Source organism: Gallus gallus, chromosome 3 (assembly GCF_016699485.2).
Source record: "Gallus gallus isolate bGalGal1 chromosome 3, bGalGal1.mat.broiler.GRCg7b, whole genome shotgun sequence".
In the NCBI taxonomy this organism is placed as follows: domain Eukaryota; kingdom Metazoa; phylum Chordata; class Aves; order Galliformes; family Phasianidae; genus Gallus; species Gallus gallus.
In genome coordinates, this window is record NC_052534.1 from 108,592,355 (window position 1) to 108,619,460 (window position 27,106).

The following is a 27,106-nucleotide window of genomic DNA, read 5'->3' on the forward strand; positions in this document are numbered from 1 at the left end:
AAGATGTTATTAGCGAGAGCACGCAGAAGGATGCTTCATTTGAGCACAGGGTAGAGCTGATATGGAATGTGGATTCTTGCAGTGTCTGAACAAATCTGAGGCTTGTAGCTCACCTACTGGAAGCCAATATTTGTGAAACTGAAGTTTCAGTCACTTCCAGGTGCTACAGAAGAGGAATTCTGCAACCAAAGCAGGAAACAGGACAGAAAGCACAGATTTGCAAAGCTTTTACAAGTTTTATTATTATTGTGAGACCCCTCTCCCATATCAGGGAAATGAAGGAGAGAGTCCCCTCATTAAAATTTGCAGCATCTTAAAAACAATGTACGATTATGTCAGTAAGTAACTCCCCCAGCAGAGTGATCCAAAGTTTGAATGGGTATTTAGAAACATTTGTAAGTATAATCCAGTTTTCTTTCTCCTAAACATAGGAGAAGGAATTATGAGATGATTATCTCATGTTTTATTAAGAGTATCAGTAGCTTGCAAGCAACAGAACAAGCATGTGTGTGGTAAGTCAATGTAAAGAGCACTATGTTCCAGCTGACAGTTTGGCTAGAGAAAGCACTATTTAATAGCTCAACCTATTGATACCCTGGAAAAAAATACAGGAGAGGAAAGTGCATGTGAAAATGGATGTTTGACTTCATTTTCTTTCTCTAAAGCTGGAAAATAACCGGCAATGAATGAAATGAGGTGAGCACACAGCTTGCAATTTAGAAATTTGCTTTACAGTTTTCTTACCCGCTTTCTCCAATCATGAGCATATACAACATACAAGTGTATTTTTAGAAGCAGTGATATGAAAATGTAAATATAAAATGAATAATTTCTACCAATTTAACAGGAATTTTAATTTCCTGCCATGGAGGCTTCTTTAGGTTACTTTTAAATAGAAAGTTGATAAGGAGACTTGCAACCGAGTATGAGATAAACATATGTGTACTGCATTTCAGGTTTAAAGTGGACTTAATCCCAAAATAAGTGTTAGTTTAAGAGGTACTGCTTTCAACAATTTGCAGATAAAATACAAAAAGTCCAAATACAACAGGTTACTTTTCTGTATAAAATTACCTAAGGATACACAGGTGCCACCTTCCTCCCTCCCTTCTCCTAAAACAACAGATTTCAGCATTAGAAGAATCCATAATAGGTCCAAGAAAATAAAATGCAGATACAAATTTACAGCTTGTATTATATTCAGCAGCACAACAGTAAAGCCATTAAGAACAAAGTGCCATTTCCATGACCAGTGTCCCACTGTACCACAGAGCATGCTGGCATAAGTCTTGTTTCAGAGAAGGCTCCAAATGTTTAAGTTTCTCAAACAAAATCCACCTTCTCATAGATCTTTTCAATGAAGGTCAACATATTCCTCATATCAGCTGACTGCTGAATAGTGTTCATATCCTCTAAAAGACCTTTCTGATTTTTTACCATCAAAATTTCTTCCTGAAAAGAAAGAATAATAGGCAACAAAAAACTCATTACGTTGAGTGCAAAAGGAATTTCACTCCATCACACTTTCATGCAGCCTAGCTGTATTTAGATACAGCTGAAAACAAAACAGATTCAAAGGCGTGGAATGAGAGAGGCTTCCTTCCATCCATAGATATGCTTCCGAAATGATTACATGCTCACTAGGACCACAGGGTTCCAAACACAAGACAGATATTCCTTTAAGTGGCATGTTATCTAGGGCTTCATTCTGTTTTTAAAACACAGTTATATGTTCTGAACAAAAAGAAAGAAAAAGAAAAATCTTTCAGCTAGATTGGCCTTTCTGGCACTGGTTAAGTGATAAACAAACTTTCTGCTGCCCTCCTTCTCTCAATCAAATTGCCTCTGGAAATACACCCCATGCTCACCTGCAAAGTGGGTGCCTGTAAACTGCATTTGGGGAGTTCTGGAAGGTGGAGTTCTTTAGTGTCACCTTCCCGGCACAGCTAGAAGGGATAAATAAATAAAACAAATAAGTACAAACAAATATCAGACACACAAGTAGGAAAATAAACTGTCATCACCTGAGTTTTTTTTAATTTTGCAACTGAAGTTGAAAAACTGAAAAGGTACATTCCTAAAGGCAGGTGAGGCCTTCCTTACACAACACTCTCTGCAAAACAGCTTGGCTCTACTAGCTCTTAAAACAGCTTCTCCTGTAAGGCAGCAAGACCTACTGTCAGTACCTTCCTGGCCTTTTTTTCCTCTTCTTCTAACTGGCTCTTGAGCACCTGGATGTCGTGCTGCAGTCTCAGTATAGTTTCTTCTGTGCGTTCTGCTGATTTCTCAGCTTCATTTATTTCTTCCTAAGATGGAATATAAACAAAAGCAGAACAAAAGCAGAATAACATCAACTTTAGCAACTGCGAGAATTCTGTATGTAAGAAAATGTATAAAAAAAATCCCTACATACAATGTCCTGAAGAACAGGAAAAAAAAAAACACAGAAAAAGCAAACTGAACAGCAATTGAACTTAAAGATTCTTTAATATGTTCCATCTTTATTAGTACTTTGCAAGTCATTCAGGGTTTACTGTCTCTTCTTCAAAGCATCAGTCGAGACACAGAAAAAAAACTAACTAAAAGATACTCTGTTCTGCAGCAAAGGTGGGTGACAATGACAAACAGCAGACTGCACCTTCACAGCAGCACAGGCACAGCCAGCAGTCCTACTTATAATGTTACAGCACACTAAGGAATAATGATAGCACAAGGGGGAATGGTTTTAAACTGAAGCAGGGGAGATTCAGGTTAATTAATTAGGAGGAAGTTTTTCCACACAGAGGGTGGTGATGCACAGGAACAGGTTGCCCAAGGAGGTTGTGGATGCTCCATCCCTGGAGGCATTCAAGGTCAGGCTGGATGTGGCTCTGGGCAGCCTGGTCTGGTCGTTGGTGACCCCGCACATAGCAGGGGGTTGGAACTGGATGAGCATTGTGGTCCTTTTCAACTCATGCCATTCTATGAATTTCCTTCCCTTCTGCACATTCCGTACCTGCAGTTGCACCAAAGCTGTTTCATTCATCTCAAGCATTTGTTTCTGTGCCACTTGAAAGCTCAGGACATTGTTCAGGTTGCTCAGCTTCCCCGAGGGTACCTTTAACGTCTTGAAGACTCTCAGCACTCTTCATTACAAAAAGAAGAAAAAAAATGACTTGTTAGGAGTTTTTTTTTTTTTTTTTTTTTTTGCAAAATAAGAAGAAAACTAACTAATGACTTCTCTGGGGAGAAATAAAACAGTTTAGCACAATTGCCACCAGTGAAGCAGAAGGATCAAGATGGGAAGAAAAGCTGTATTAAATTATTTGCCAAAGTGGAACTCTAGAATTCATTAACTGTGGGTTAGCAAACATGATGCCTGTCTACAAGAAGGGCACAAAAGAGGATCTGGAGAATTACAAGCCTGTCAGTCTGACCTGAGGGCCAGGGAAAGTCATGGAGCAGATCATCTTGACTGCCATCATATTGCATGTACAGTAAACCAGATGACCAGACCCAAAATTATAATTTCTTACCTTTCTTTCAGCAAATTGAGGTGTTTCTGAACATCTTCTTTTCCCTTACTTTGTTGGCACAAAATAGATCTGGAAAGAAAGGCAACAATTTTATCAGAAAGCCTGAAAACATGAAGAACACATCAAGACAAGTGAAAACAGTCAGAACTTCTCTAGATGAAAATTCCAAGTTTCAAACAAAGTATTACATCATACATTTTCTGGCAGAAAAGGACATGGGGGGTTTTAGTCAACAGCCACATGAATGTGAGCAGTGAGCCCAGATGGCCAAGAATGCCAATGGTGTCCTGGTTCTCGTCAGAAACAGTGTCCAACAGTACTAGGGAAGTGACTGCCCCTCTGTATTTGGCACAGGTGAGACCCCATCTCAAGTACTGTGTGTAGTTCTGGACCCCTCTCTACAATGAAGATACTGAGTTGCCTTGATTGAGCGTGTGCAGAGAATGGCAATGACATGGGTGAAGGAACAAGGAAGTAAGACATATGAAGAGAGGCAGAGGGAAAAAAAAGAGTTGTTCAGTCTGGAGAAGAGGAGGCTGAAGGGAGACCTCACTGCTTTCTTCAACTTCCTGGAAGGAGGTTGGAGCAAGGTGGGTGTTGGTCTCTTTTCTCAGGTAAGAAGTGACAAAGCATAAGGAAACAGACTCAAGTTGCACCAAGGGAGGCTTAGATTCGGTACCAGGAAAAATTTTTTCATGGAGAGGGCAGCTAGACCTTGGAACATGCTGCCCAGAGAGGTGGTAGAGCACCCAGCCCTGGAAGTATTTAAGAGATATGTGGATGGGGTGTTTAGGGACATGGCTTAGTGGTGGACTTGGTAGAGTTAGGTGATGGTTGGCCATGATCATAATGGTCTTTTCAAAACTAAGTTATTCTATACCAGGTAGAATGTACCTAGCCAACTATATCACCCAAAAGAGCTCCAAAGCTTTCCTGACCTAGGCAGTGTTATGATTGTCACTCTACTCCTTGTGAAGCAGAAAAGAATCACCAGGATATTCAGCACTTACAGTATTCCTGAGTCCATTACACTTTCCAGAAACTTCCTGCTGCTCGCTGAGAGCGGTTGCCATGATTCTACCTTAGCACTGGATAGCTTCACCTTTTTTGAATGACCTTTTTCTCCTGATAGCACAAAGGTAGAAAGGAAAAGTAATGGTTTGCCAAATCTTGGTAAACAGCCTCACGACTCAGCTCACTCACGTAGCAGACAAAGATGTAATGGTTCATATTTTTCCATCTCACAAAAACATTACATCAAATCCATCCACATTGTGTGGTGCTTTCTAGTTGCAAGTCACAAGTTCTTTAACAAGCACAAAATAGAAACAGGTTCCTTCCTACAGCAAGACTGTACTGCAAATATTCACTGTTACTGTTCAGAAAAAAAAACCCTCCAACTTATTTTAATGACATATCTTAAGCATCTATGATTTCAACAGAGCAGTTACTACTAGCACTATATTTGTACGAGACAAAAAAACAAGGAAAGAACACAATCTGACCTGCAGAGGAAGAATCCTCATGTTCCTCATCTTCCCTTCTGACTGCCTGAGTGACAAGCTGAAAATAAATATTTACCACAAATGCTGTGATTTTGAAACATCCTTTACTGTGAAATCACTTACTTACTACCAGAAACCTGCTATAAAATGTGAAAGCACTTCAATGCTTGACTACAAAACAGCTTTCTGAACCATAACACTACTTCACCTCAAGCAGGTTAAGAAAAGCAACTCATTCTTCTTGGCTGCTCCTGTTTGAAGAATGACTCTTGAAATACACAATATTTGTGGCTAACCAGGGCTGTGCTAACTCAAGTGATGGCAAATAATTTTATGTATTTTCGTGCATTGGTTAAAGTCAGTCCTGTGAACAGAGAAAGATATGTAGCTGTGCTTTCCATTCTGATACAGCAATTTAAGAACAGGTTTCAAGATTGATGAAGAAATCATCATTTCTTTTGGTGTATTTGCAACTACACTTTAGTTAACACAGATACATTATCTGCAGATTTTCAAATGGGTTGTATGGGGTTGCAATCAGACATTCAACTCAAAAATCAGATCATGTCTCTTTATCAGACTTTTTTAAGCCCTGTCTTTCCAGGGAGAGATATCCCTCAATCCACAGTCATGCCTTATTCATGTCATCTCTTTTTGGCAGTACGTACATTTGTGAACAACTACTCTCAAGGATGAAGCACAGGTAGAGTTAGATTTCATTGAAAACCCCTGACAAACACCTTGAGAGCTCACTAAGAATGGCAGCCATTGCCATCAAACCGGCCTGATGTGTTAGCATCACAAAAACAGGTCATATATCCCTCTGGTTTTATGATTTTGTTGCTCTCTCTCACTTTAGGTTTGAATAAAAATATTAAAAAAGTAAGTAAAAAAAAAATGTTGCTTATACACATCAACTATAGTACATTGAAGGGCTGTTCCAGAAGTAATGCCTCCTGCTTTGTTACATTGGCCCATGATATCAGAGGCAGATGTTGCTGGGATGGCAGTAGAGGTTGAGCCTTCCCATCAATATCCCATTACATACAGACACTACAGACAGTCTGACATGGAAGTGCAGATGAAGCAAAAGGTGTGTTGCTGAATTCCTCCATGCAGAAAAAATGGCCCCCCACGGACACTCACCAACACTCATTGAACATTTATGGAGACCAAGCAGTGGATGTGAGCACAGTGAGGGTTGGTGGTGCATATCAGCAGTGGGGAGAGTGAAAATGGTCACCTCCACTGGTGCAGAAGATAGAAGCACAAAGGCTCCTGTTCACAACCAGTGAAAATGCATAGCTAATGGTGGTAGCTACGTTGAAAAACAGCATTTTGTAGCTAAGAATTTGCTCTATCAAATGGGGGCATTGTGCTCTTTGTATCTGCTCTAGTTTTCACGGAAATAAAAATGAGGCGTTACTCTCTGAGCAACCTATGTATTTTATATGTGGCCAAAGACAATTCCTCTTTGTCCAGTCAAAAGGTTGGACCCCATGGCCTTGGTCAATGTCTGGATGTGCATTTCCTCACAAGTGCTAACTTTGATGAGGGATTCATTATCAACTACACCAGAAAAGCAGGCAAAGCGCCCTCTTTCTTTGGTTTTCTCGTTTGCTTTACCCAAAACAATGACTTACCTTTCTTTTCTGAGCACGTTTATCTCCTTTGCCCACCGTTCCCCTTTTTTGGCTGGTAGGTCCTTGCTGGTTGTGTGACTTGGTGGGTCTTTTCACTCTCCCCCCATCGGCGGTCTCTCCCCTTTTACCAGAAGATGCACGGTGGCGCTTCATGGTCTGCAAGCCGCACAGAACAGGAGGAGACAACACAAAGAACCCACCGACTCAATTCCATACAGCCCAAACCACGCATCAACTCTGCTTCAGTGTGCACCCGCTGCCACTCGACCGGTTCGGCCGCTTTCAGACAAGAGCTACATAAAAGCGAATGGCCAACGTCACCTCCGAGCCGACCCACGGACTACAACTCCCAGCATGCACCGGGGCCTGCGGCGGCTGCGGTGCACACCCGCCGAGCGAAAAGCATGCTGGGAACTGTAGTCTTTAACTGCAAAGCCCTCCTCCCCATTCTCCCGAGCCCGTGCTAGATAACACAGCAGAAACATCCACGAACCCCTCCAGCGCCTCACCCTGCCCCGGAGACTCACCACCCCGCCGCCTGCTCAACGATCCCACTGCCACCGATCCGCGTCAGTCCGCAGAGCCGTTAGCAAACTGTATCGCGCGCGCAACCCGGCGCATGCGCATTGGCAGCCACCGCCCCCTGCGTAAAGGGCGGGCACAGGGAGGGAATGCGCGCATGCGCAATGCCTCTCGACGCGCATGCGCAGTGCTGTCAGAGGTGTGGGTGCCGTGAGGGGGCTGACAGCAGGTAGCGGGGCTGCCGGGGCCGGGGTGGCTCTGAGGTCGGTCCCGATCCTTCCAGCTTTCTCATTCCCCGCCGGACAAGACTGGGAGGCCTCAGGGAGGCCTCAGGTCGGCGTCCCTACTCCTATTGGCCACCGAGGGGGTGTGCGTAGGGCGGGCTGTGGGAGCGGAGGGCCCGGCTGTGGGGCCGAGCGGGGCTTTGTAGTGTCCGCCGCCTGGGCAGATGTGTGTGTGGAAATGTGATTCTAGGGGGCTGTGATGAGGCAGATGGCTGGTACCAGAACCAAGCTGTGGCCTGAGACTTTGTCTCGGCAAGAAGCTGTAAAGATGGGGAACATAGGGCTGAAATGGAAGAGGTTACAGCTTTTGGGAGTTAATGAGTTTATCCCCAGTCTTTCTGGATTAGGAGAGATGCAGGAGGTTCATGTTGGGTATGAGGAGGTGCACGTTGAGTGGTGAGGTGCTGGATCAGCTGCCCAGAGAGGCTGTGGATGCCCCATCCATCCCTGGGCATCCAGGGGACATTTTCTGACAGCGTCCTCTCTTCAGAGTGCTTCTTTGATTCTGAGGGTCCCTCTGATGTTAAGAATTCTGTAGATCAGAAGGGAAGAGAAGACAGTTAGGCATGCAGTCTTAGTGCATTGCACTGACATTGCATTTTCCCTCTGTACTCAGCTCTGATGAGGCCGCACCTCAAGTGCTGTGTTTGGTTTTGGGCTGCTCACTGCAAGAGAGACATGGAGGCTCTGGAGTGTGTCCAGAGAAGGGCAACAGATCTCTGAGGGATCTGGAGCATAAGTGTTATGGGGAATGGCTGAGGGAGCTGGGATTGTTCAGTCTGGAGAAGGGGAGATTCAAGGGGGACCTTATCGTTTTCTACAACTCCCTGAAGGGAGGCTGTGGTGAGCTGGGGGTCAGCCTTTGCTCCCCAGTAACAGCTATAGAAAAAGAGCTAATGGCCTCAAGTTGCACTAGGGAAGGTTCAGGTTAGATATTAGGAAATATTTATTCTCCAGAAGAGTGGTAATACATTGGAAGAGGCTGCGCAGGGAAGTGGTGGAGTTACTGTCCCATGAGGTGTTCAAGAACCACATAGACGTGGCAGAGAGGGACATGGTTTAATGGGCATGGTGGCAGTGGGTTGGACTCGATAATTGTAGTCTTTTCCAACCTTAATGATTCTGTGATGCTGTGACTTTCACTGTGTGGTTAATGATGGTGTTGTTTAGGGGCCAAAATAAGTTATGTGTTTCATGTGTGGCTATAGATGAGTTGCAGGAATGTCTTCCCTTGATAGAGGAAAGTGTAGGATTTTTCCTTAACTTTTTTGCACTGTCTGATTGAATGGCAAGGGAAGAGGATGTCTGCCAAATCAGCAAGTGAATAATACACTTTTGTTTATTCCTGAGTAATTGTTCTGGCTTTAGCAAATTGCTTGAGCTGCCATGAACACTTCTTCCATGTCAGATTTATATGATAACGTAAAATACATGATTTTAATCCCTTCAGCTCACACCATACTGGCCACCCACTGGGTCAAACATGCTGAGAGCCAAGCATGCTCTTCTGTACCTGCAGTCCTGCCGTCGCATTTGCCCAGCACAGCTTCCAGCCTGCAGGCTCACATGGCGTTCTCTACACCGTCAACCACTGCACCCTGAGTGGGCTGCCCTTGCTGAAAAGCAGCTGAAAGGCAAGAATCCAAAGGATTTAATTTGGCATACCCCCGAAGGGATCGACATCAAGCCATTGTACTCCAAAAGGGACACAGAAGGGCTTCCTGAGGAACTGCCAGGGGTGAAACCTTTCACTCGAGGACCCTACCCAACCATGTACACATACAGACCGTGGACTATCCGCCAGTATGCTGGCTTCAGCACTGTGGAGGAGAGCAACAAGTTCTACAAGGACAACATTAAAGGTAAGACAGCTGTGCTGGGAGAAGACATGACCGAGCTAAGCAATAGGAAACATTCACATGAAAAATTATATGGCAAATGTGATTATGAAGCCTTGTGAGTTTTGATTTCTGACAGGTTCTTCCCAATGGTACTGGATCATTTCTGAAACTCTCCTTACTTCATTTTGAGATGGAAAGATGAACATGTTAAATGCTATCTTTAGCTACTCTGACGTGACGCTGACAAAATTTGGCAGCATCCCAGGGTCCAAAGAGTACTCCAAAGTGGAACGCTTCACTCTTATTTTGTGAGCATGTAGAAGCTTGTAGAGACAAAAAAAATCAGAGCTTTGTCAGATAGGTTTCTGAAATTAGTTCATTCTGACATTTTGGGTTCCCATCTCATATTGTCAGTTTTAAATAAACTCACATAAATACATAATGTGTAGTGTCATTTGTGCTGTACTAGTAAGGCCAGCTTCATAAAAGCTTGGTATTTTCATTACTTGAGAGCAGTTTCCCCAGTATTTCTGCAGAGGGTTTTGCTTTGTAGCAGTATTAGATATTTTCACTTGTAAAAGTCTCTGAGTCTACACTCTTGCAGTTGAAAGTTGTGTTTTAGGGCTAACACCTAGTTTTTAGATGAACAATAGAGGCTGATATCTGACAGCTAAGAGTTCTGCTGATGATAAAGAGGCTGATTGGCAAAGGATTGAAGTGTAGTTTCTTCAGGAACAGCAGTGCTGATGGATGTCTGGGATTTGTAGAGTTTCAGGTGCTGCTTTCACATCTCAGCAACAAAGAGCTCTAACTGTCTGGTTCACTGCTTTATGTGGACAGTTTTCTCTCACTGCATATGTGATTTGAGCTATGGTAATGGTCTGTATTCATATATTTTATTTCTGGTAAAAAAAAAAAGTTAATATGGTGTGGTTTATCACACTTGTGTTTCCAGCTGAGCAGTATCTCTGTTTGCAAACCCTGATATTACCTGTGTATACATGTTTATAATTTGTGGCTCAGTAGTGCATTAAGCATAGTAAGCTGATTATATGGCTGAGATGGAAAGACTAAATATTTTTTGGTCAACTAAGCTTTCAAGTTGAAAACTACCATGTATTAGGTGACTTTTGAGAAATCTGAGCAGGAAGCAGCAAAAAATGGGTTTATTGCACGAACCTGAGTGGTGGAAAATAAACTGAATAAAATTAGATCAATCACAGAATCACATGGGTTGGAATGTGTTGGGTTGGAAGGGACCCAAAGGATCATGAAACTCCAACCCCATCCGCCACAGGCAGGGCCACCAACCTCCACATTTCATACCAGCCCAGGCTGCCCAGGGCCCCATCCAGCCTGGCCTTGAACACTTCCAGGGATGGACGGGGCACCCACAGCCTCTCTGGGCAGCTGTTCAGCACTTCACCACTCTCATAGGAAAGAACTTCCCCCTGACATCCAACCTGAATTTTCCCTCCTTCAACTTAAAACCATTTCCCCTTGTCCTGCCATTATCTACCCTTTCAAAGAGTTGAGATCCAGTTCTAATGCAGCTATTTAACACTTCTGAATGTTTTTTGTTTGTTTGTTTGTTTTCTTTTCTTTTCTGCACTTAGCTGGCCAACAGGGGTTGTCTGTTGCTTTTGATTTAGCCACCCACCGTGGCTATGATTCAGATAATCCACGAGTTCGAGGGGATGTTGGAATGGCTGGAGTTGCTATTGATACCGTGGAAGACACCAAAATCCTTTTTGATGGAATTCCTTTAGAGAAAATGTCAGTTTCTATGACAATGAATGGAGCAGTCATCCCTGTGCTGGCAACGTTCATTGTAGCTGGGGAAGAACAGGGAGTGCCTCAGGCCAAGCTGACAGGGACAATCCAAAACGACATACTGAAGGAGTTCATGGTCCGAAATACGTACATTTTCCCTCCAGAACCATCAATGCGGATTATTGCTGACATCTTCCAGTACACCTCAAAGGTATTCATTGTTTAAGTATATTTACTTCATTTTTATACCTGGTTAACTATTTATAAGGGACTTTGCAGAACAAAGCAGAGAACAGGAAGACCTGTCATAGTGAACAAAGTTGCAGTTGTAGAAGAAGATGAGAAGACAAATCAAGACAAGTTAAGGTCTCAAATCACTTGCAAACATTTATAAATTTTAGGATTAAGTAAGTTCAAAATCAAATTCAGACAAGCCTGAAAGGATGGCAGGATGCTTGGATACAAGAAATAGAGAGGCTTTTTGTTGTACACAGGGAGAAGCCACATAGTTAAGAAGCGTTATTCAGCTGTAAGCAGAAGCAAGGAGGTAGAAAATCTAAAGGCCTTGTGCTGGGAAATAAAGCATGGAAAGCAAATAAGGAAAGGGGTGAAGCCTTGAATTTATGCCTGGAAGTTCAGTGTTACCAGTTGTTTTCTGAGTTGCATTTTCATGGGAGAGTTGGGACACCTTGGGGAAGAGAGCGATGATGAGAAATTAAGCACTACAAATAGTGAAAAGTAGTAAAAGCATGGGAAAGTATGCAAAATAAACATCTGCAAAGAGCAGTTAACATGTTGTATTCACAATCTACAAATAGTGGGTTATTTGTGAGTGTTACTAGCACAACTATCAGGTTTCCTCCTCCCTTCTGCTGTCATACACTTTTTTCTTTTATTTTTGCAGTATATGCCAAAATTTAATTCCATTTCAATCAGTGGGTACCACATGCAAGAGGCAGGAGCTGATGCCATTCTGGAATTAGCTTATACTATAGCAGATGGCTTGGAATACTGCAGAACTGGAATGAAAGCTGGCCTTAACATTGATGAATTTGCACCAAGGTGAGCTAAATAAGATACTCATTTTTTTGGTAAAATCCCTGGAGTTTAATTTTAATCTTCTTCAGTATTTCTATGTGTACAAGTAGTATTTGCAAGGCTCTTACTGCAAATATATTTTCCTGCCTTTGAAACTGTTACAAAAAGCAAAACAAAAAAAATGCTTAGCTGGTCCAGCAGCCACTTAGACTACATCTGTTTTAATAGACTGAATAAAACTAATTTACAAGCCTGAGTATTGCCCAGGCTTGTAATAGTTGGTTTCTGAATCAGCAAGGTCTCTAAGCAGTTGTTGAAAGAGATTCTAATGGAGTTGTAGCTTTAGGACTGCAGAACGTATTGAGCTCTTACAGTATAATCAAATCTTTTGTTATCTAGCATAATTTAAAAATATTTGGAAAAAAATGTATATGTTTGGCAAAGTGGAAGTTATTTCAAGCATCTTACAGTTGCATGTTTCCTAAAAATGTCATTTCATTTTCTCCAGAATATGATGTCATAGTTTGGCAGTAACTAAACAGTGTGTTTCAGTGACCTAGTTGTTCTGATTTACACGTTCCCCAACTGTACAGTGAGTTCATACAGCCTGTTGCACCGTCAAGCTGTAGGTGTCAGATGAATTAAGCTCTGTTTCCAAGATCTGTGACAAAACCAAAGTGGATCATGTAGACAGAGACAGCCTCCTCTGTCAAACTGGAAAGAGACATTTCTGGTTTCTGGTGGTGGAGGTGCTGGGAGAGGCTTTGGCAATTTTTGTTGCAGTAACAAATTTAGTGCACTTTGAGTATCACGAGCTTTATTGGCTTGAACTAGGCATATTTGCTTTTATGAATCTTAGAAGCTACAAATAAAAAAGTAGATTAATCAGTCTGCACATCAGCATTAAGCTGATGTTAGATTTGGACTAAAATTGTCAGAAGAACGAGGATGAAAGTGTACTTATAATCTGGAATGACTTCTGCTCCTAAGTAGTTTGTGAGCAATAGCCACACAAGTAGATTGTGTCCAGCATCATTCCCCAGCATTGTAGCATCAGTGTCTGTATTAGTGATGTGCTGGAGCTCTTTTTCCCCTAGGGCTCCCTACATCAGACCCAGGGCACAGCTTAGCAGCTCCAGAAACCATAACCACTGGCAGTTTGCCTGCAGTTGCCTTGTTTCAAAGTTAAGACTGCTTATTGGCATAGATGTGCGTCTTCTGTAGCAAATGGTATCCGTGTCCAGGCATGTTCCTATCACCTCACATCAATCTGTAAAATTAAATTAACTGGGGGCCTTGCTATAGGTCTTGTCCTTTACTGAAATTGAGTTTTAGATTGATTTAATGTTTATCCTGTTCGTGTGCTCTTATTACAGACTCTCCTTCTTCTGGGGAATTGGCATGAACTTCTATATGGAAATAGCTAAGCTTCGAGCAGGGAGGAAGCTATGGTCTCACTTGATAGAGAAAATGTTCAAGCCCAAGGATCCCAAATCTCTGCTGCTGAGAGCTCACTGTCAGACTTCAGGCTGGTCACTCACTGAGCAGGTTAGAAACTGTACTCTATTTCCTAACTACAGTATGTTGTCACGATGTATATCTTACAGGGGGCTGTTGCAGGCATCTGCGTTGAGTGATTCTTCACTGTCTTAGAACACAGGTTACCCAGTTACCCCTCTCTGAGGATCATGATAATTCTTCTTTTACTCTGCAGGTTCCTGCACACAGTGCAGCTATTGAAATGTCTGAAGAAAGCAGAGAAAAATCTTAACCTAAATGCTAAAATTGCATTTTATAGTATTGACTTTCTTTTTGTACGTCATGTATCCATGAATTTGCTACAAGCAAATTTCAACAGTAACTCCTACCTTTGTGTAATGCTATCATTAGTGAAAATACTGACCATATGTGGCTCCAAAACGGATCTTGACTTGTGACCTGCTCTCCAAATGTGCTCTGAGACTTTGGGATTCTGGGATGGAGGAACCCCACCTCTTCCACCATCTCTACTTTGAATTAATTAAGTTATTTGTAACCCAACTAAATATAAATTGGGCTTTGCTTTATTATTGTGACCAATTTACTTGTACATCAATAATTCTGGCTTGCTTTATTAATTAATCTCTTTGCCTGAAATACTGTTGAGTGATATATATCAATTTCATTGGGTGTCTCCCACTGACTGCTTTCTTTTTCGGCTTTTGGTATGATTACAGTTCTTCTATTGGGAATCTTGCATTCATTTATGTGCAGCAGTATGTGTGAAATCAATACACCTCAACCCTGTGGCAGAAGCTTTGACCTTTAGAGCTTTCCTTTTCCTTCCAGGATCCCTTTAACAATGTTATTCGCACTACAATTGAAGCAATGGCTGCAGTGTTTGGAGGCACCCAGTCTTTGCATACAAATTCATTTGATGAAGCTTTGGGTTTGCCTACGGTGAAGAGTGCTCGCATTGCTCGCAATACACAGATAATAATACAGGAGGAGTCAGGGATCCCAAAAGTGGCAGATCCCTGGGGGGGATCTTACCTGATGGAGTGCCTCACCAATGATGTCTATGAGGCTGCTTTGAAGGTAGGTTTACATGCTCTTTTATGTTTTGTAGGAAAATTTTAGCCACGGGGAAGAATTATTTAACAGTTCAGCTTCGATTATTTTTTTGTAGATGAACTTTATAGAAGTACACTGTTCAGAGAGGTGCATCAGGATTTCAGCAGACTACCTTCAGAAAGGAAATATTTCATTGTAGGACAGATAATGAAAATATTTTGCACTCTGAAGACTCCTAATTTTAGTGAATCTGTTTTCTGTGTAAGTTTAAAGAAAAAAAAAAGTTGGGGAGTCTGAAGAAGAAATGGTCAAACCAGCCTACTTAGGTACGTGCAGGACAGGATCTCCAGGGCAGTGGTCATGGCACCAAGCCTGCTGGAGTTGCAGAAAAGTTTGGACAACACTTTCAGAAGTGGGCTGATTTTTTCGATGGTCATATGTGGAGCCAGGAGTTGGACTTGATGATCTTTTTAGAACTCATAGTATTCTATGATTCTGTGTCTACTCATGTGTGTGTTACTCTGCTTCATATTTAGAAACTAGAGGTTATTGGAAGCCAAATTTTATAGCCAAGCAAGGAGGCAGACAATTGTTTGGCCTATGCAGAATTTTTCTTTGTTTGTTTTATTGATTCAGCCTTTTTTTTTTTTCTTTTTTTTTTCAAGTAATATATTTCATTTGCCAGTTATTAATTGCGTGTAAAAGGTGTAGCCCAAGAGTAGCCTGACTGGTGGCAGTCCTGAACAAAATTGTCCACCTATATGTGGAGCTGTTGGAATAGATCCAGAGAAGGGCCACAGAGGTGCTCCAAGGGCTGGAGCACCTCTCCAGTGAAGAATGGTTGGGAAAGCTTGGTGTGTTCAGCCTGGAGAAGATGGCTCGGGGTTGACCTCATTGCAGCCTTCCAGTACTAGGGAGCTTATAAGCAGTAGAGAGACCAGCTTATTACATGGGCAGATAGTGACAGGACAAGGTGGAATGGTTTTAAACTAAAAGAGAGGAGTTTTAGATGAGATGTTAGGAGGAAATTTTTTACTCAGAAGGCAATGAGGCAGTGGCAGAGGTTGCCCAGGGAAGTGTGGGTGCCCCATCCCTGGAGACATTCAAGGCCAGGTTGGGTGGGGCCCTGGGCAGCCTAATCTAGTGGATGGTCACATCAGAGGGGTTGGGACCAGATGGGCTTTAAGGTTCCTCCCAACTCAAGCCGCTCTGTGTTTGGCCTACAGGTAATCAGTGATTCTGCCTTTAAGCAAAAGTGCAAAATCCCAACATCTGTTAACGAACTAGTACAGGATCAAACAGATTGCTCTGTGTAGTGGGGTGCACTGACAGATGTCTTTTAGGACTGTAATAACTAAGATGCTTCTAGACAGTGCCAAGCATGGTCTGATGACCACTCTCTGTAGGTAGTTTGAACACAGTGTTTTGAAGCTGAATGGGCTTTTGTATGAGAGTTAGACCATGACATAGCACTTGTCTTCAGGATCTGACAAATGGCTCTGGCTTTTTTTTAGTTCATGAAACTGACACGCAAAAGTCAGTGCAGAATCGAGGTCTCAAATCTTAGTCCTTCATGAAGGGTAAACAACAACTGTTTGTGGTTGAACATGCCTTGCTCTGTTACTGAATTCATGGAGTTTTGGCAATAAAAATGGTCTTGTTTGAGCTCTCTTGTAACATATACCAAAATCCATGGTCAGAGACACAGAGAGCTAGGAGAACAGGACTGTATATTTGGATGTAGTAAGAATTTGGATGGTAGTGCAACTTCAAAGCTCGTTTTGTGAACCTTAGTAATCTTTTTCTCAATCTTCTGCATTTTCCAGCTCATTGAGGAGATTGAAGAAATGGGTGGAATGGCCAAAGCTGTTGCTGAGGGAATTCCCAAACTTCGTATTGAAGAGTGTGCAGCCCGAAGGCAAGCCAGGATTGACTCTGGTAGGGAGCAAGAAGGCAAAAGAAGAGAACAACTTCTTTTTTTTCTGCCTTGTTTTTGAGATACTACATTTAAACTGCTGTTCCTGAGTGTATGACTGTGATAGCCAGCAGATGGCAGTGTTGAATGCATCTAGCCAAGTGTCTCAGTTTCCTTGAGAAGTGCCTGTTTGTCCTGAAGACCAGAAAAATGCAGTCGTTTCATATTAGGAGATGATGCAGTTCTTTATTTATGTATAGATACATAATCACAAACAATGAGTGTTTGTGGAAGTGTGTGTGTATATGGGCAAATATGTACATGTGTACACATAGGTATATGTGTAATAAATGTGTGTGAGTGTATACATATGTTTATTACCTCTATTCAATTTTTGTAGTCTGCAGGGGTAACTTGAACAGGAAAGAAGTGATATAAACCTTTTTTGAGTATAAATTTGAAGCAGGCTCTTAGTTAAGACCAGAAAAGAACAATCGATACAATTCTGTGTTTCCTCTTCCAAGATGAATTATTTCATCCTGCTTTGAAAAGAGGAGTAACGCTATGAAGCACTGCAGATAAAATGCCTGCTAAGTCCATACTAACTGAAAACTAAAATGCAAGTCTTGAACATGATAATTTTAATTCACACGAAGCAGGTTTAAGTAGGAACTTTGCTTATTTGTCTGCTAAAAGCAGAAAAGTAAATGCAAAGCATTGTAGAGGACAAGCACTTTTGTTTAGTTCTGTAAGAATCAGTTACGTAAACTCAAAAAGAGAAAAATAGCAAACATGTATTAGTGAGTCACTACTAAATGAGTCTGAAAGATCAATATGCTATTTCAAATTGTTTTCTGCCCAGTGTTAACTGTGTTGAATGTTCATGCATATAATCATCTCTTACAGTAAAATGTGGGAAATAGATTTAAGTCCTTCCTATATTTCTTAAAGTATTTGAAATGTTAGAATGCAAAGCACTGTATCTTATTACTTAAAATGTCTTGTTGTATAAATACTGTGTCTTTTCACACTAGTTTGCACATATATTCTAAATTTTTGGTGTTTTCACTGGAAATAGGTTCTGAAGTAATTGTTGGAGTAAACAAATACCAGCTAGAAAAGGAGGAGACAGTCGAAGTTCTGGCTATTGATAATTCTTCAGTCCGTAATAAGCAGATTGAGAAGATTAATAAGGTGGGAAATACCTTCTTAAAAATGAATTGCAGATAGAACTTGAGTAAATATTACAGAAAATATGTAAAACATGGCCCTTAAATCTCTTAGGATCCACTCTAGTCTTTAGTGGAGAAACTGGATTTCTGTTCATTAATTTCAGTACAGTGATGGAAACCCCTCAGGAAACAAAGTAGTAACAAAACCATTTTTGTTTGGATTTTGTTAATTTGGTTTTAATCATTACCTTTCAGATAGTCTCATGAGGATATGAATGTCAAAACTGAGAACTTTACATTTTCTGAAATGGAGGCAGAAAATAGCTGTGCCATGTTTTGCACTCAAAGCATGTAACATTTCTTACTCAGGCTGAATGTTTTTCTTCTCCACTTCAGGTGAAGGCTAGCAGAGACCCTGCAGCAGCTCAGCGATGCCTTGATGCTCTAACACAGTGTGCAGCCACAGGTGAAGGCAATATCCTGGCTCTTGCAGTGGAAGCAGCACGTTCAAGGTATTAGGGATAAGAGTGAATCCAGCTGCTATTTAAAAACTGTTTGTTCATTTTCAGAGGGAAGTTCTTTACTATGAGAGTAGTGAGGTGCTGGAACAGGCTGCCCAGAGAGACTGTGGATGCCCCATCCCTGGTGGTGTTCAAGGCCAGGTTGGAAGGGGCCCTGGGCAACCTGGTCTAGTATTAAATGTGGAGGTTGGTGGCTGTGTGCGCAGCAGGGGGGTTGGAGCTTCATGATCCTTTGGGTCCCTTCCAACACAAACCATTCTGTGATTCTATGATTCATCTTTCAACTGTTCTTGGGTATGGTGTCAGTGAGGTTGGTAGCAAGGTCTTTCAGATTTTTTTTTTTTTAGGAGATGGAATTAAATAAGGACTTGTGCCTATGACATTGTAAGATAGACTGTTACATTTTACAGCATCTTAAAGCTGTGCTTGAATTTCTACTGAAGAACAATGGGATACAAAGTATCTCGTCTGAAATGATGTTGTATACAGGAGTTGTGTTGTTTCAGGCTCAGAATCTTAGCAGTTTTAAGATGTAACTACCTTTTTCTGCCATCCTGCCATTTCATAGGTCAGGAAGCTTGAGAAGTGTCTGAGATGTGAAAAGGGATCTTTTCACAATCTTAACATGGTCTGTTGCTTCATCTTTCCCAGCACCAGAGCTTGGTGTGAAAACATTTTTATCATTGAAGGAGAATAAGTTTCCTTAGACAAACAGCAGTGTAAAAGATCCTCTGGTATAGAGCAGTGAGGCTTCTTTTAGAGCCCACTGGAAGATATTTGTTTGTTTGTTTACTTAAGGTGCTTTAAGACTATTTTTTGCTTCAAAGTAAACATCAGTCTGTAGAATACAACATATCTGTTCCTCAATTAACTAAACGCCCCAGAAATAAACAAGCCAAAATCACTCATGTTTGGAATGCTCTCTTGTTTGTTCTCAGATTTCTTCATTCTCTTTTCTTGAACACTAACGGCCACTCTTTGAATGCATTTCTGTACAAGCTTTTCCATGGACAACTTGTCGTGACACTGATGCAGCATGATGCTGCACTGATCCAGCAGCATGTCTACCTATACCTGAGTTTGAATTGTAGAGGTCACTGGAGGATAATGTTGGATTTACCAGGAATTTATGTCTTCTGTACCAAAATTGACAAATTACCCACTAGTTTCTTGCCTTAGTGGCTTTGTTTTTATTATCTGTAAAAGCATTAATGCTTTGTAAGCTGCAAATATGAAACAACATATCTCTGCCCTGGAACCATGTAGGCTAAGTATGGGATGTGACTGCAGAATTACTTCATTATGGCATCTGATTGTGGAGTTTTGAGCAACCTGAGCTAGAGAGAAGTGTCCCTGCCTATAGCAGAGTGGTTGGAACTTGGTGATCTCAAAGGTCTTTTCCAACCTAAACCATTCTGTGACTCTGTAAAGAGTATCTGAAAGAGCATTGTGTGTACTGTGAACAAGGAGTTCTTCTATATAGGGCAACATGCAAGGAGATTTTCAAGAGAGCACACTCAAAGTAGTCTATTTCTTTATCTCTTGAAACCTGCATTTGTTTTTCTGCATAAAAAGAGCAGGAAAACAACACAAGTATGCTTGCATGTGCTGCTCTTCGGTTTAAAACTGAAGCTATACTTACACGTTGCTTTTGCAAAAGAAGAGAAGGAAAAAGATTTGTTGTGTTCTAGAGAAAATGGTATATTATGCCACGGTAAGCCTTCAGGCAATGTTTTCACAGGAGTAAGTTGCCAGTGTTTATGCAGGATACGTATCTATGTCAGGCTGCAGTCTGTGATGTCTGGCGCTCTGAGAGGAAGTCACTATTTCCAGATCATATTTATCAGTCTGCTGCAGACTTTCTGTTCAACCTTGAGGAATTCACTTAATCTAATGCTTATGCAGCCTGTTTTCTGGTTTTTTTATTAATATCACACAACAGTAACACTAAAAAGATTATTTAGATATTCTGAAAAACAAAAAACAATGTAACACAGATAGTACTTGCTAAGCTTTCTGAGATCCCACAGATGTTGTGAAAATGAAGATTTACACAGAGATGTCAGCGGGTTCTGATGCAGTCACAGACAGGTTGCTTTATAACTAATGCTCTCTATGGCATTACTAGTAAAATAAATTCAAAGAGAGTACCAGTCTAAGTCCAGTTCATCCATAAACTTACAGATAATACAAAATTTCTATTACTTGGCATTGATTGCTTTTCTTGTCTATAATCTTCTGGAGTCCAGACTTGACGCCTTCTTATGCTGAAGAAGAAAATGGGTAAGAGCAGAGAACTTTCAAAATATAACTCTAGAAAGTCAAGGGGGAGGAGAAATGACAAAAAGATGAAGCCTTTGTCTGTAACATGAGTAAAAAACTGCATGTCCAGCTTGCTGCTATCTTCGAGACAAAGCGGGGAACCTGAAGAGAGATACCTCAAGATAAGAGACCACCTTCAGGCATATGCCTTAGAGATCTTGCTTACATGCTCAAGATTGATTTTTTGCTATTTCTGCCATTTCATATTAATGTAGCTTTAGATTGTAACTGCTGTTAAGTTTGCTGAGTATGCTACACATGAGACAGTGGTGGAGCAGCAAAATAGCTGGACAGCCACAGGAAGTAAAATACCTCTCTGAAATGTACAAAGGATCCAGTTAACACAGCAAAAATCCATCTGTTCTATTGGCTGTGGGGCAGACTGTGTAAGGTAGGCATCACACAGAACCTACTCAAAATGCAAGCAGCAAAGGGAAACCTGAGTGCAGTTCATTTGGTCATCCTCTTGTAAAAGTATGGACAAGAAGTTGCCCCTTGTCCAAATGTCCTTTGAGTAATTTGTATTAAAACCTTTAGAGTACCTCATTTCACCTAAGAGTAGCTTGTGAATGTAATGTGACAGGAAAAAATATGAATTCCAAAGGTTTGAAAAATGCTTAGCAGTAGTCAAATGGATTAGGTCTCTTTATCTGCAGGCACACTTTCAAAGGGTTCTATAAGAGTACGGTTTTTCTTCCTTTCGCTTTAACAAAGTGTACAGCGAGTTATAATCATTCCTCTGTACAAATATTTCAGTCTTTTCCTATTCAAAGACAACATATTTTTACCGACTGATTATTACTGATGTAATATATTTCGTCAGGAGCTTGGTGAGATGCTGGCATATGGTGCCTGCTCCCACTTAATTTTGTACCACAAGTAAGAAGTTTGTTGTGATGGAGCTGCTATGTGAACTGCTTTTCCTCCACAGATGAGTTATTTTTCCCTTCTAACTAGACTCATTTCCTCAGTATTTGGTTGTAGGCTCAATTGTTATTAGAGCACAGCATTATCTTTTTGGGACATTTCTGCACGAGAGATTTTACACAGAAGGGTGGAATCCATTAAGCACAAAATTTTAAATGCTTTGTAACAGAAGTTGTTGTTTCATTTGTTTGTATGAGAAGGCAGCACAGCCTGGTTTGCTTCTGGCAATTGTGCTATAGCAGTAAAATGTATATTATTTCTAGCATGCACAATGTCTCAAGTAGCAAGCAAAGCTTGTCACTTGCATGAAAATGGATTTTCCCAGCTTCTTCTGCTTCTCGGTCAATAAAATAGCTAAGCTGTAAGCAGATAAGAAGTACTAAAATATAAACAGCAAGGTCAAGACAAACGAACTCCACTAACAAATTAGGTTGTAGTATGCTTTTGTGTGTGTTCTTTTTTTTCTTTATATACATCTATTTTGAGTCTTAGCATATGAGCCCAAATGCAGGATCCTGCAAGCTGAGCGTTAAAAAATCCCCAGTTGAGAAAACTTGATTTAATTTCTTGCAGTATTTTGCCATGTAACAGTCCCAGATGCCTTGTCGTATGTAAAGTCACTTCTCACATCAGCAGAACAGTATTTTCTTAAAAATGCTCTTGCATGTTCCAGTAGTGAGGTGCAAGTCAGATGTACGGAGTTGCAGGGCCACAGGGGAAGCAAGTGTAATTGATTTTGCTCCTGCAGCAAGGCAAATAGTTGGGCTGCTGCCAGTTATTTCTGTATTCTGTTTCCATGTAAGCCTCCTGATAGCATTAATACTTTGCTTCTGTATCTTAGGTGCACCGTTGGAGAAATAACAGATGCGATGAAGAAGGTGTTTGGGGAGCATAAAGCCAGTGACCGAATGGTGAGCGGAGCTTACCGACAGGAGTTTGGGGAGAGTGATGAAATCCTTCATGCTATCAACAGGTGAGAAGGGCTTTGCAGGAAGCTAAATAAAGATTCGCATTAGGTTTACGTGCTGCTGTGCCTTAAAAAGGCCTTCCCTGTAACAAAACAACCACCTGAACAGGCATTCCCATACCTGTAAGCCAGTAAGCAGGATAAGAAAAAATAAGTGCAATAGGGCAAAAGTCAACAATTAATTGAACTAACACTGAGATGTTTTTCTGGTTTGAGCATTTTGTTGAAACAGATGAGGTAGTCTTAGGGTTAAAAAGCTGGGAAACACTGTCTGAAATCCCCATACAATGGATTGCTTTGTCTGAAGACTGTGTGATAGTAATCTCTACAAATATTTCCAATTATTCCTATTTGTAAAACCTGGTTTTGAGCTGCCCACAAATTGTCCCTGCAGCTTCTTTCTTTACTGTTCCTAAAATTGTAAGGCTAAAATCTGCCTGGATATCAACATAAAACTTCCTGTCTGTGGTTATTACTTAGTCATATCACTAGGGAGAAAACATCAGAAGATGGCAGTATGTGTGAAAGCAGTGAGCATTTGTGCCTTTTGGCAGCTTCTGCCTTTGCTGCTGTTCTCCTGAGTGAAGAGACTGAATTTTTACAGTGGGCGGTGATGTAATATGGGCTGATGCATGTAAGTCCCTGCTCTGTTGGGTCTTATACATTAAAGAGTTATGAGATCTCTTGAAAGGGAATTTACAGATGGCTTCACGGTGGTGATGTTTAGCCTAATTGGAAGGTCATTTTGCTGGCAGATTACATAGTCTTCTCATATTTCAAATGTTTATTTTGAATTTAAGTATTTGTAATGAAGCCTTTATGTGAAGCTGAACCTATTCCTTGAAAATCAAGAGTTAGTTTCCTTTTTGTATCTGCTATTATGTCCAAGTTCATGTGAACCAGCTAGTGTACGTGGTATTGAAAGTAGCTTTGCTATGAGTCACTTTTGCACAGGCCTACAAAAGTGATATTTCACACCTGCCCCTCTCTTAACTCAAGCCTTGGGTTGTACTGCCTTATCTGGTCTTGGAGCAGCAAAGAACTGTTTTTGTTGGCATCGAGCCCATGGGTGGGTAAATAAGAAGATAAGAATATGGAATAGAAAATAATATGGGGAGAAGAATTGTAAGACTTTACAAATTAATACAGATACTACTTGGTTGATATTCTTAACAGTCCTTAGGAACAGGGAAGGCAGGCCCAACTCCTCTAGATCCTCAAGTGGAAGACTGGTTAGTCTGCTTCTCTCAACTCTTGTGATATAATTCACTTCTAAGATGTGCAAGTGCTTTATTTATTGCTCTTACATGATGCATTTTCTTCTCCTAGCACAATCTACTTAGACTGTCTAATTCTGTAGTGATAAGTGCTTTGTCTTGAGTCATTCTTTTCCCCAAACTAAACCAGTGGATTCCTACAGTGACTAACCCAGTCAAGTCAGCATTTGGTTTCGAGATGCGCCAAGTCCATACAGCTCCATCATTTAAAGAAGCACTGAGAACAGTATAATCAATATTAAAAAAACTCCTTTTAGTAATGTTTCTGATGTCTTTGCTTCCCACTCAAGAATAGATACTGGCAGTATATGGACAAAGAGAGGTAAAGTGACGGTTTAATCTCGGAGGTTGTGGATTACTTGGAATTCAGCAGACATCTGAACTGTCACTAAACAGAAGGGAGGCACTGGAATGAGCGCACAGAATGGAAGATATAGTAATCCTTTTCTGTTCTAACTAGTGCTCCTGCCTAGTGATGTGCTAGTGCACAGCATTTCTTGTGCCATACTTCAGCCTTTTGAAATACATGTTCATAATTATTCTTAAAATCTAAGAATTGTGTTTAAGTTGGTGGTTATTCAGCTCATTAAATCCTCATAGAATGCATTATTTTTACCATTGCAAAGCAGAGAAGTAGTGGTTTTCTTCAAAAAAGAATATTTTATTGTTCAGAATAGTAAATACAAGAAATGGATTAGTAATCATATAACATGAATGTTAAAACTGTGCCAACTACATAAGCAAATGATGACTTGGAAGATCTTTTTATTTGATGTACAGAAATTATGCTGCAGTTGCAGCTAGTGCTTTTATTTTAAATTTGTGGAAATGCTTCTAGTGAATCTCAGTGGCTAACAATGATATAATTGGTGTTTTCAATCAGAGTTACCAAGTTCATGGATCGTGAGGGGCGCAGGCCCCGTATACTGGTTGCAAAGATGGGCCAAGATGGCCACGACAGAGGAGCTAAAGTTATTGCTACAGGATTTGCAGACATTGGCTTTGATGTGGACATAGGTCCCCTCTTCCAGGTATGACTGAGTCAGCAGTGTTCAATCCCATGTCTTTCAAACGTAGTGTTTTTTCCCTAATGATTGTTCAGCAGCCAGGCTGGGGCTGTTAGTTGTCGTGTAATTCTCTTTCCATACAGACTCCTCGTGAAGTGGCCCAGCAGGCTGTTGATGCAGACGTACACTGTGTTGGTGTGAGCACACTAGCAGCAGGTCATAAAACTCTTGTGCCCGAACTCATCAAAGAACTTGATGCCCTTGGCCGCCCAGACATTCTTGTCATATGTGGAGGTGTCATCCCACCCCAGGTATGCATCAGTATCATTTCCACCTTTGCTAGTTTTAGCTATTTCTTAGATACTCTGAATGTGAGAGGTGACACACAGCGCTGAAGGCTGCTGGGTACCATCACCAGGTTCAGCACAGATCTGCAGGAAGGTCACACAGTGCTGTCACATCTTCTTGATAGAGCTTTCTGTACACCGTGTTCTGGTTTAACTTACGTTATTTGTTGGATGGAATATTAAGCTCTGCTGTGAGGAGACTAGCCTCAGGGAAGTGTTTCTCATGTTCGTTAGTTTCAATTACCAGTACCTTGCATAATACTGGTAAAGGCTAGCTGCTATCTGAAGAGAATTTATGACTTTAAGTAATGGTTCTGAAGAGGCACAGTGACTAAGAGATATGGCTGATCAGAGCAGCTGTAGGCTGCACATCTCATTCTCTAGTTAGCTGCTCCTCATGTTCTCTGTCATCAAGCTTAGTCCCTCTGATTAACTATTTCTCCTAAGCTTGCTGGATTCTCTCACAGTCAGATCTGTGTCTTTTTCCTAAAATTTTCTTTAGCTCATCCAGAATTTGCCTGGCTGTAGCATCTTTAGGTTTGTCTTCTGTCTAGAGAGATTCAGATTGATTTTGCATACAATTTTCTTTTAACTCCCATTTCCCTGATGTTTTCCTTCTCTAACCAGTCAGGTACATGGTTCACGAAGGACAGACTTTTACAATGAACAAATAAAACTCCTAGGATTTTTCTAAGAGACAAACTATGTTCTGTCCAGTAGGATACTACTAGTCTGTAGCTGAAAGACGTAGAATATCCTATGTAGAAGTAAGAGAGACTAGATAACTGCTTCTCCAGTCACTTCAGAATTTCAGGCTGACCATAACATCAGAGTTACTTAGATTGCAGGGACCACTACCAGCCAGTCACCTATTCCAAGCCCTTGTTCAAAGCAGCATTTTCAAAATTGGAAGTTAGGTCAAATTTAGACTAGGTTATTCAGGGTAACATCCATTTGACTTCTGATATTAGTCTGATAATAAATAAGACCTTTATTGTAGATGCTTTTTAGTATTTCTTTATTCCTCCAGTTTCTGGGTTTGGTTTTGGTTTTTTTTTTGCCACTTCCCTTGATGCTCTGTTGCCTCTCTCAGGGAGTTGATGCATATTTTCTCAAGCCCAGCACTTACAGTCACTGTGAAGATCAATTTTCTGTTGCACTGTTAACTAAAGATCTCACATTTCTTTCTGGACAGGATTATGATTTCCTATATAAAGCCGGCGTTACCAATGTGTTTGGCCCAGGGACTCGTATTCCTAAAGCAGCAGTCCAAGTATTGGATGATATTGAGAAATGCCTGGAGAAGAGGCAGCAGTCCACATAATGCTGAAAGGCAACGCTACTCAACCAGCTTTATATTAATCACTTTGGGAATGTAATCATCAGTGAGGGACGGCCAGCCACATTCCTTTGGTTCCAGTGCCCCATGGCCTGGTGCTTTGTGCTTTCTAAGAAAGTTGTAAATTCTCTGCTTGTTCTGTTTGAGGATTATTTATGTATTTACCCACAAGAAAATTTTCTCTCTGAAACTATTAATTCAAGGAATTAAGGGAATTCAGTAGGTGGGTTTGCTGTTGGTTTGTTTCTTTTTTTTTTTTTTTCCTTTTTTAGATATACTGATAAATAAAATATCAGTTCAAGCTCTTTGTTTGACCTCTTTTGCATACAGATAACCATTTGAATTTTGGAAGCCTGTATTTGGCAGGCATTGGAGTCTTCAGGCAAACTCACTAAAGTTCAGCAGAGATGTGATTGACTTAAGCAGCACTTTGATGTTAATGTTAATCAGACTCAACTCACTTTAGAAATATGTAAGTAGATAAACCATTGTTTTTCTAAGTTCATGGTGTGTTTAATAAGATAGTAATGTTGTGACTGGCAGTAACCTGTATTGGAGCAACTGCACACTTTTGGCCTACATCACTACTCCTATATCTCACTGTTTCTCAAATAAATATTAGAATCATAGAATCATAG

At 41.0% G+C, this 27,106-nt stretch overlaps 2 protein-coding genes across 8 annotated transcripts; one reads left to right on the forward strand and one right to left on the reverse strand.

The window, feature by feature from the left end:
* Positions 1-216: 216 nt before the first annotated feature.
* Positions 217-7,301, reverse strand: CENPQ (centromere protein Q). Of its 4 annotated transcripts, none has more exons than XM_015285136.4 (9): positions 7,191-7,288; positions 6,664-6,819; positions 5,021-5,078; positions 4,526-4,640; positions 3,516-3,584; positions 2,996-3,125; positions 2,187-2,306; positions 1,869-1,946; positions 217-1,734 (listed from the first exon to the last, which is right to left on the reverse strand). In XM_015285136.4, exons 2-9 carry the CDS (start codon positions 6,814-6,816, stop codon positions 1,726-1,728), a joined length of 732 nt encoding a protein of 243 aa, XP_015140622.2. In that variant the 5' UTR covers positions 6,817-6,819; positions 7,191-7,288; the 3' UTR covers positions 217-1,725. The 4 variants fall into 4 exon arrangements, with proteins under 4 accessions (XP_015140622.2, NP_001385069.1, XP_046794936.1 ...); NM_001398140.1 differs by having other exon boundaries at positions 221-1,452; positions 7,191-7,301; XM_046938980.1 differs by having other exon boundaries at positions 1,178-1,452; positions 6,664-6,956.
* A 57-nt stretch (positions 7,302-7,358) lies between these two features.
* Positions 7,359-26,773, forward strand: MUT (methylmalonyl-CoA mutase). 4 transcript variants are annotated; one of them, XM_004935917.5, is made up of 13 exons: positions 7,359-7,518; positions 8,920-9,331; positions 10,927-11,294; positions 11,988-12,145; positions 13,498-13,669; positions 14,450-14,698; positions 16,501-16,612; positions 17,668-17,783; positions 18,158-18,273; positions 22,373-22,504; positions 24,659-24,806; positions 24,926-25,093; positions 26,325-26,773. In XM_004935917.5, the coding sequence occupies exons 1-13, from the start codon at positions 7,366-7,368 to the stop codon at positions 26,451-26,453; spliced, it is 2,433 nt and encodes an 810-aa protein (XP_004935974.2). In that variant the 5' UTR covers positions 7,359-7,365; the 3' UTR covers positions 26,454-26,773. The 4 variants fall into 4 exon arrangements, with proteins under 4 accessions (XP_004935974.2, XP_004935976.2, XP_420055.2 ...); XM_004935919.5 differs by having other exon boundaries at positions 7,381-7,552; XM_420055.8 differs by having other exon boundaries at positions 7,381-7,448.
* Positions 26,774-27,106: the final 333 nt, after the last annotated feature.

What these genes read in the sequence shown, in the direction of transcription:
- MUT (XM_004935917.5), top strand. Translation starts at nt 7,366, where the DNA reads ATGCGCAGTGCTGTCAGAGGTGTGGGTGCCGTGAGGGGGCTGACAGCA. An exon ending in ATTGATGAATTTGCACCAAG is followed by an intron (nt 12,146 to 13,497) that starts GTGAGCTAAATA and finishes CTCTTATTACAG; the next exon opens with ACTCTCCTTCTTCTGGGGAA. An exon ending in GCTGGTCACTCACTGAGCAG is followed by an intron (nt 13,670 to 14,449) that starts GTTAGAAACTGT and finishes TTTTCCTTCCAG; the next exon opens with GATCCCTTTAACAATGTTAT.
- CENPQ (NM_001398140.1), bottom strand. Translation starts at nt 6,816, where the DNA reads ATGAAGCGCCACCGTGCATCTTCTGGTAAAAGGGGAGAGACCGCCGAT. An exon ending in TGAGGATTCTTCCTCTGCAG is followed by an intron (nt 4,641 to 5,020) that starts GTCAGATTGTGT and finishes TTGTGCTATCAG; the next exon opens with GAGAAAAAGGTCATTCAAAA. An exon ending in GTAATGGACTCAGGAATACT is followed by an intron (nt 3,585 to 4,525) that starts GTAAGTGCTGAA and finishes CTTTCTTTCCAG; the next exon opens with ATCTATTTTGTGCCAACAAA.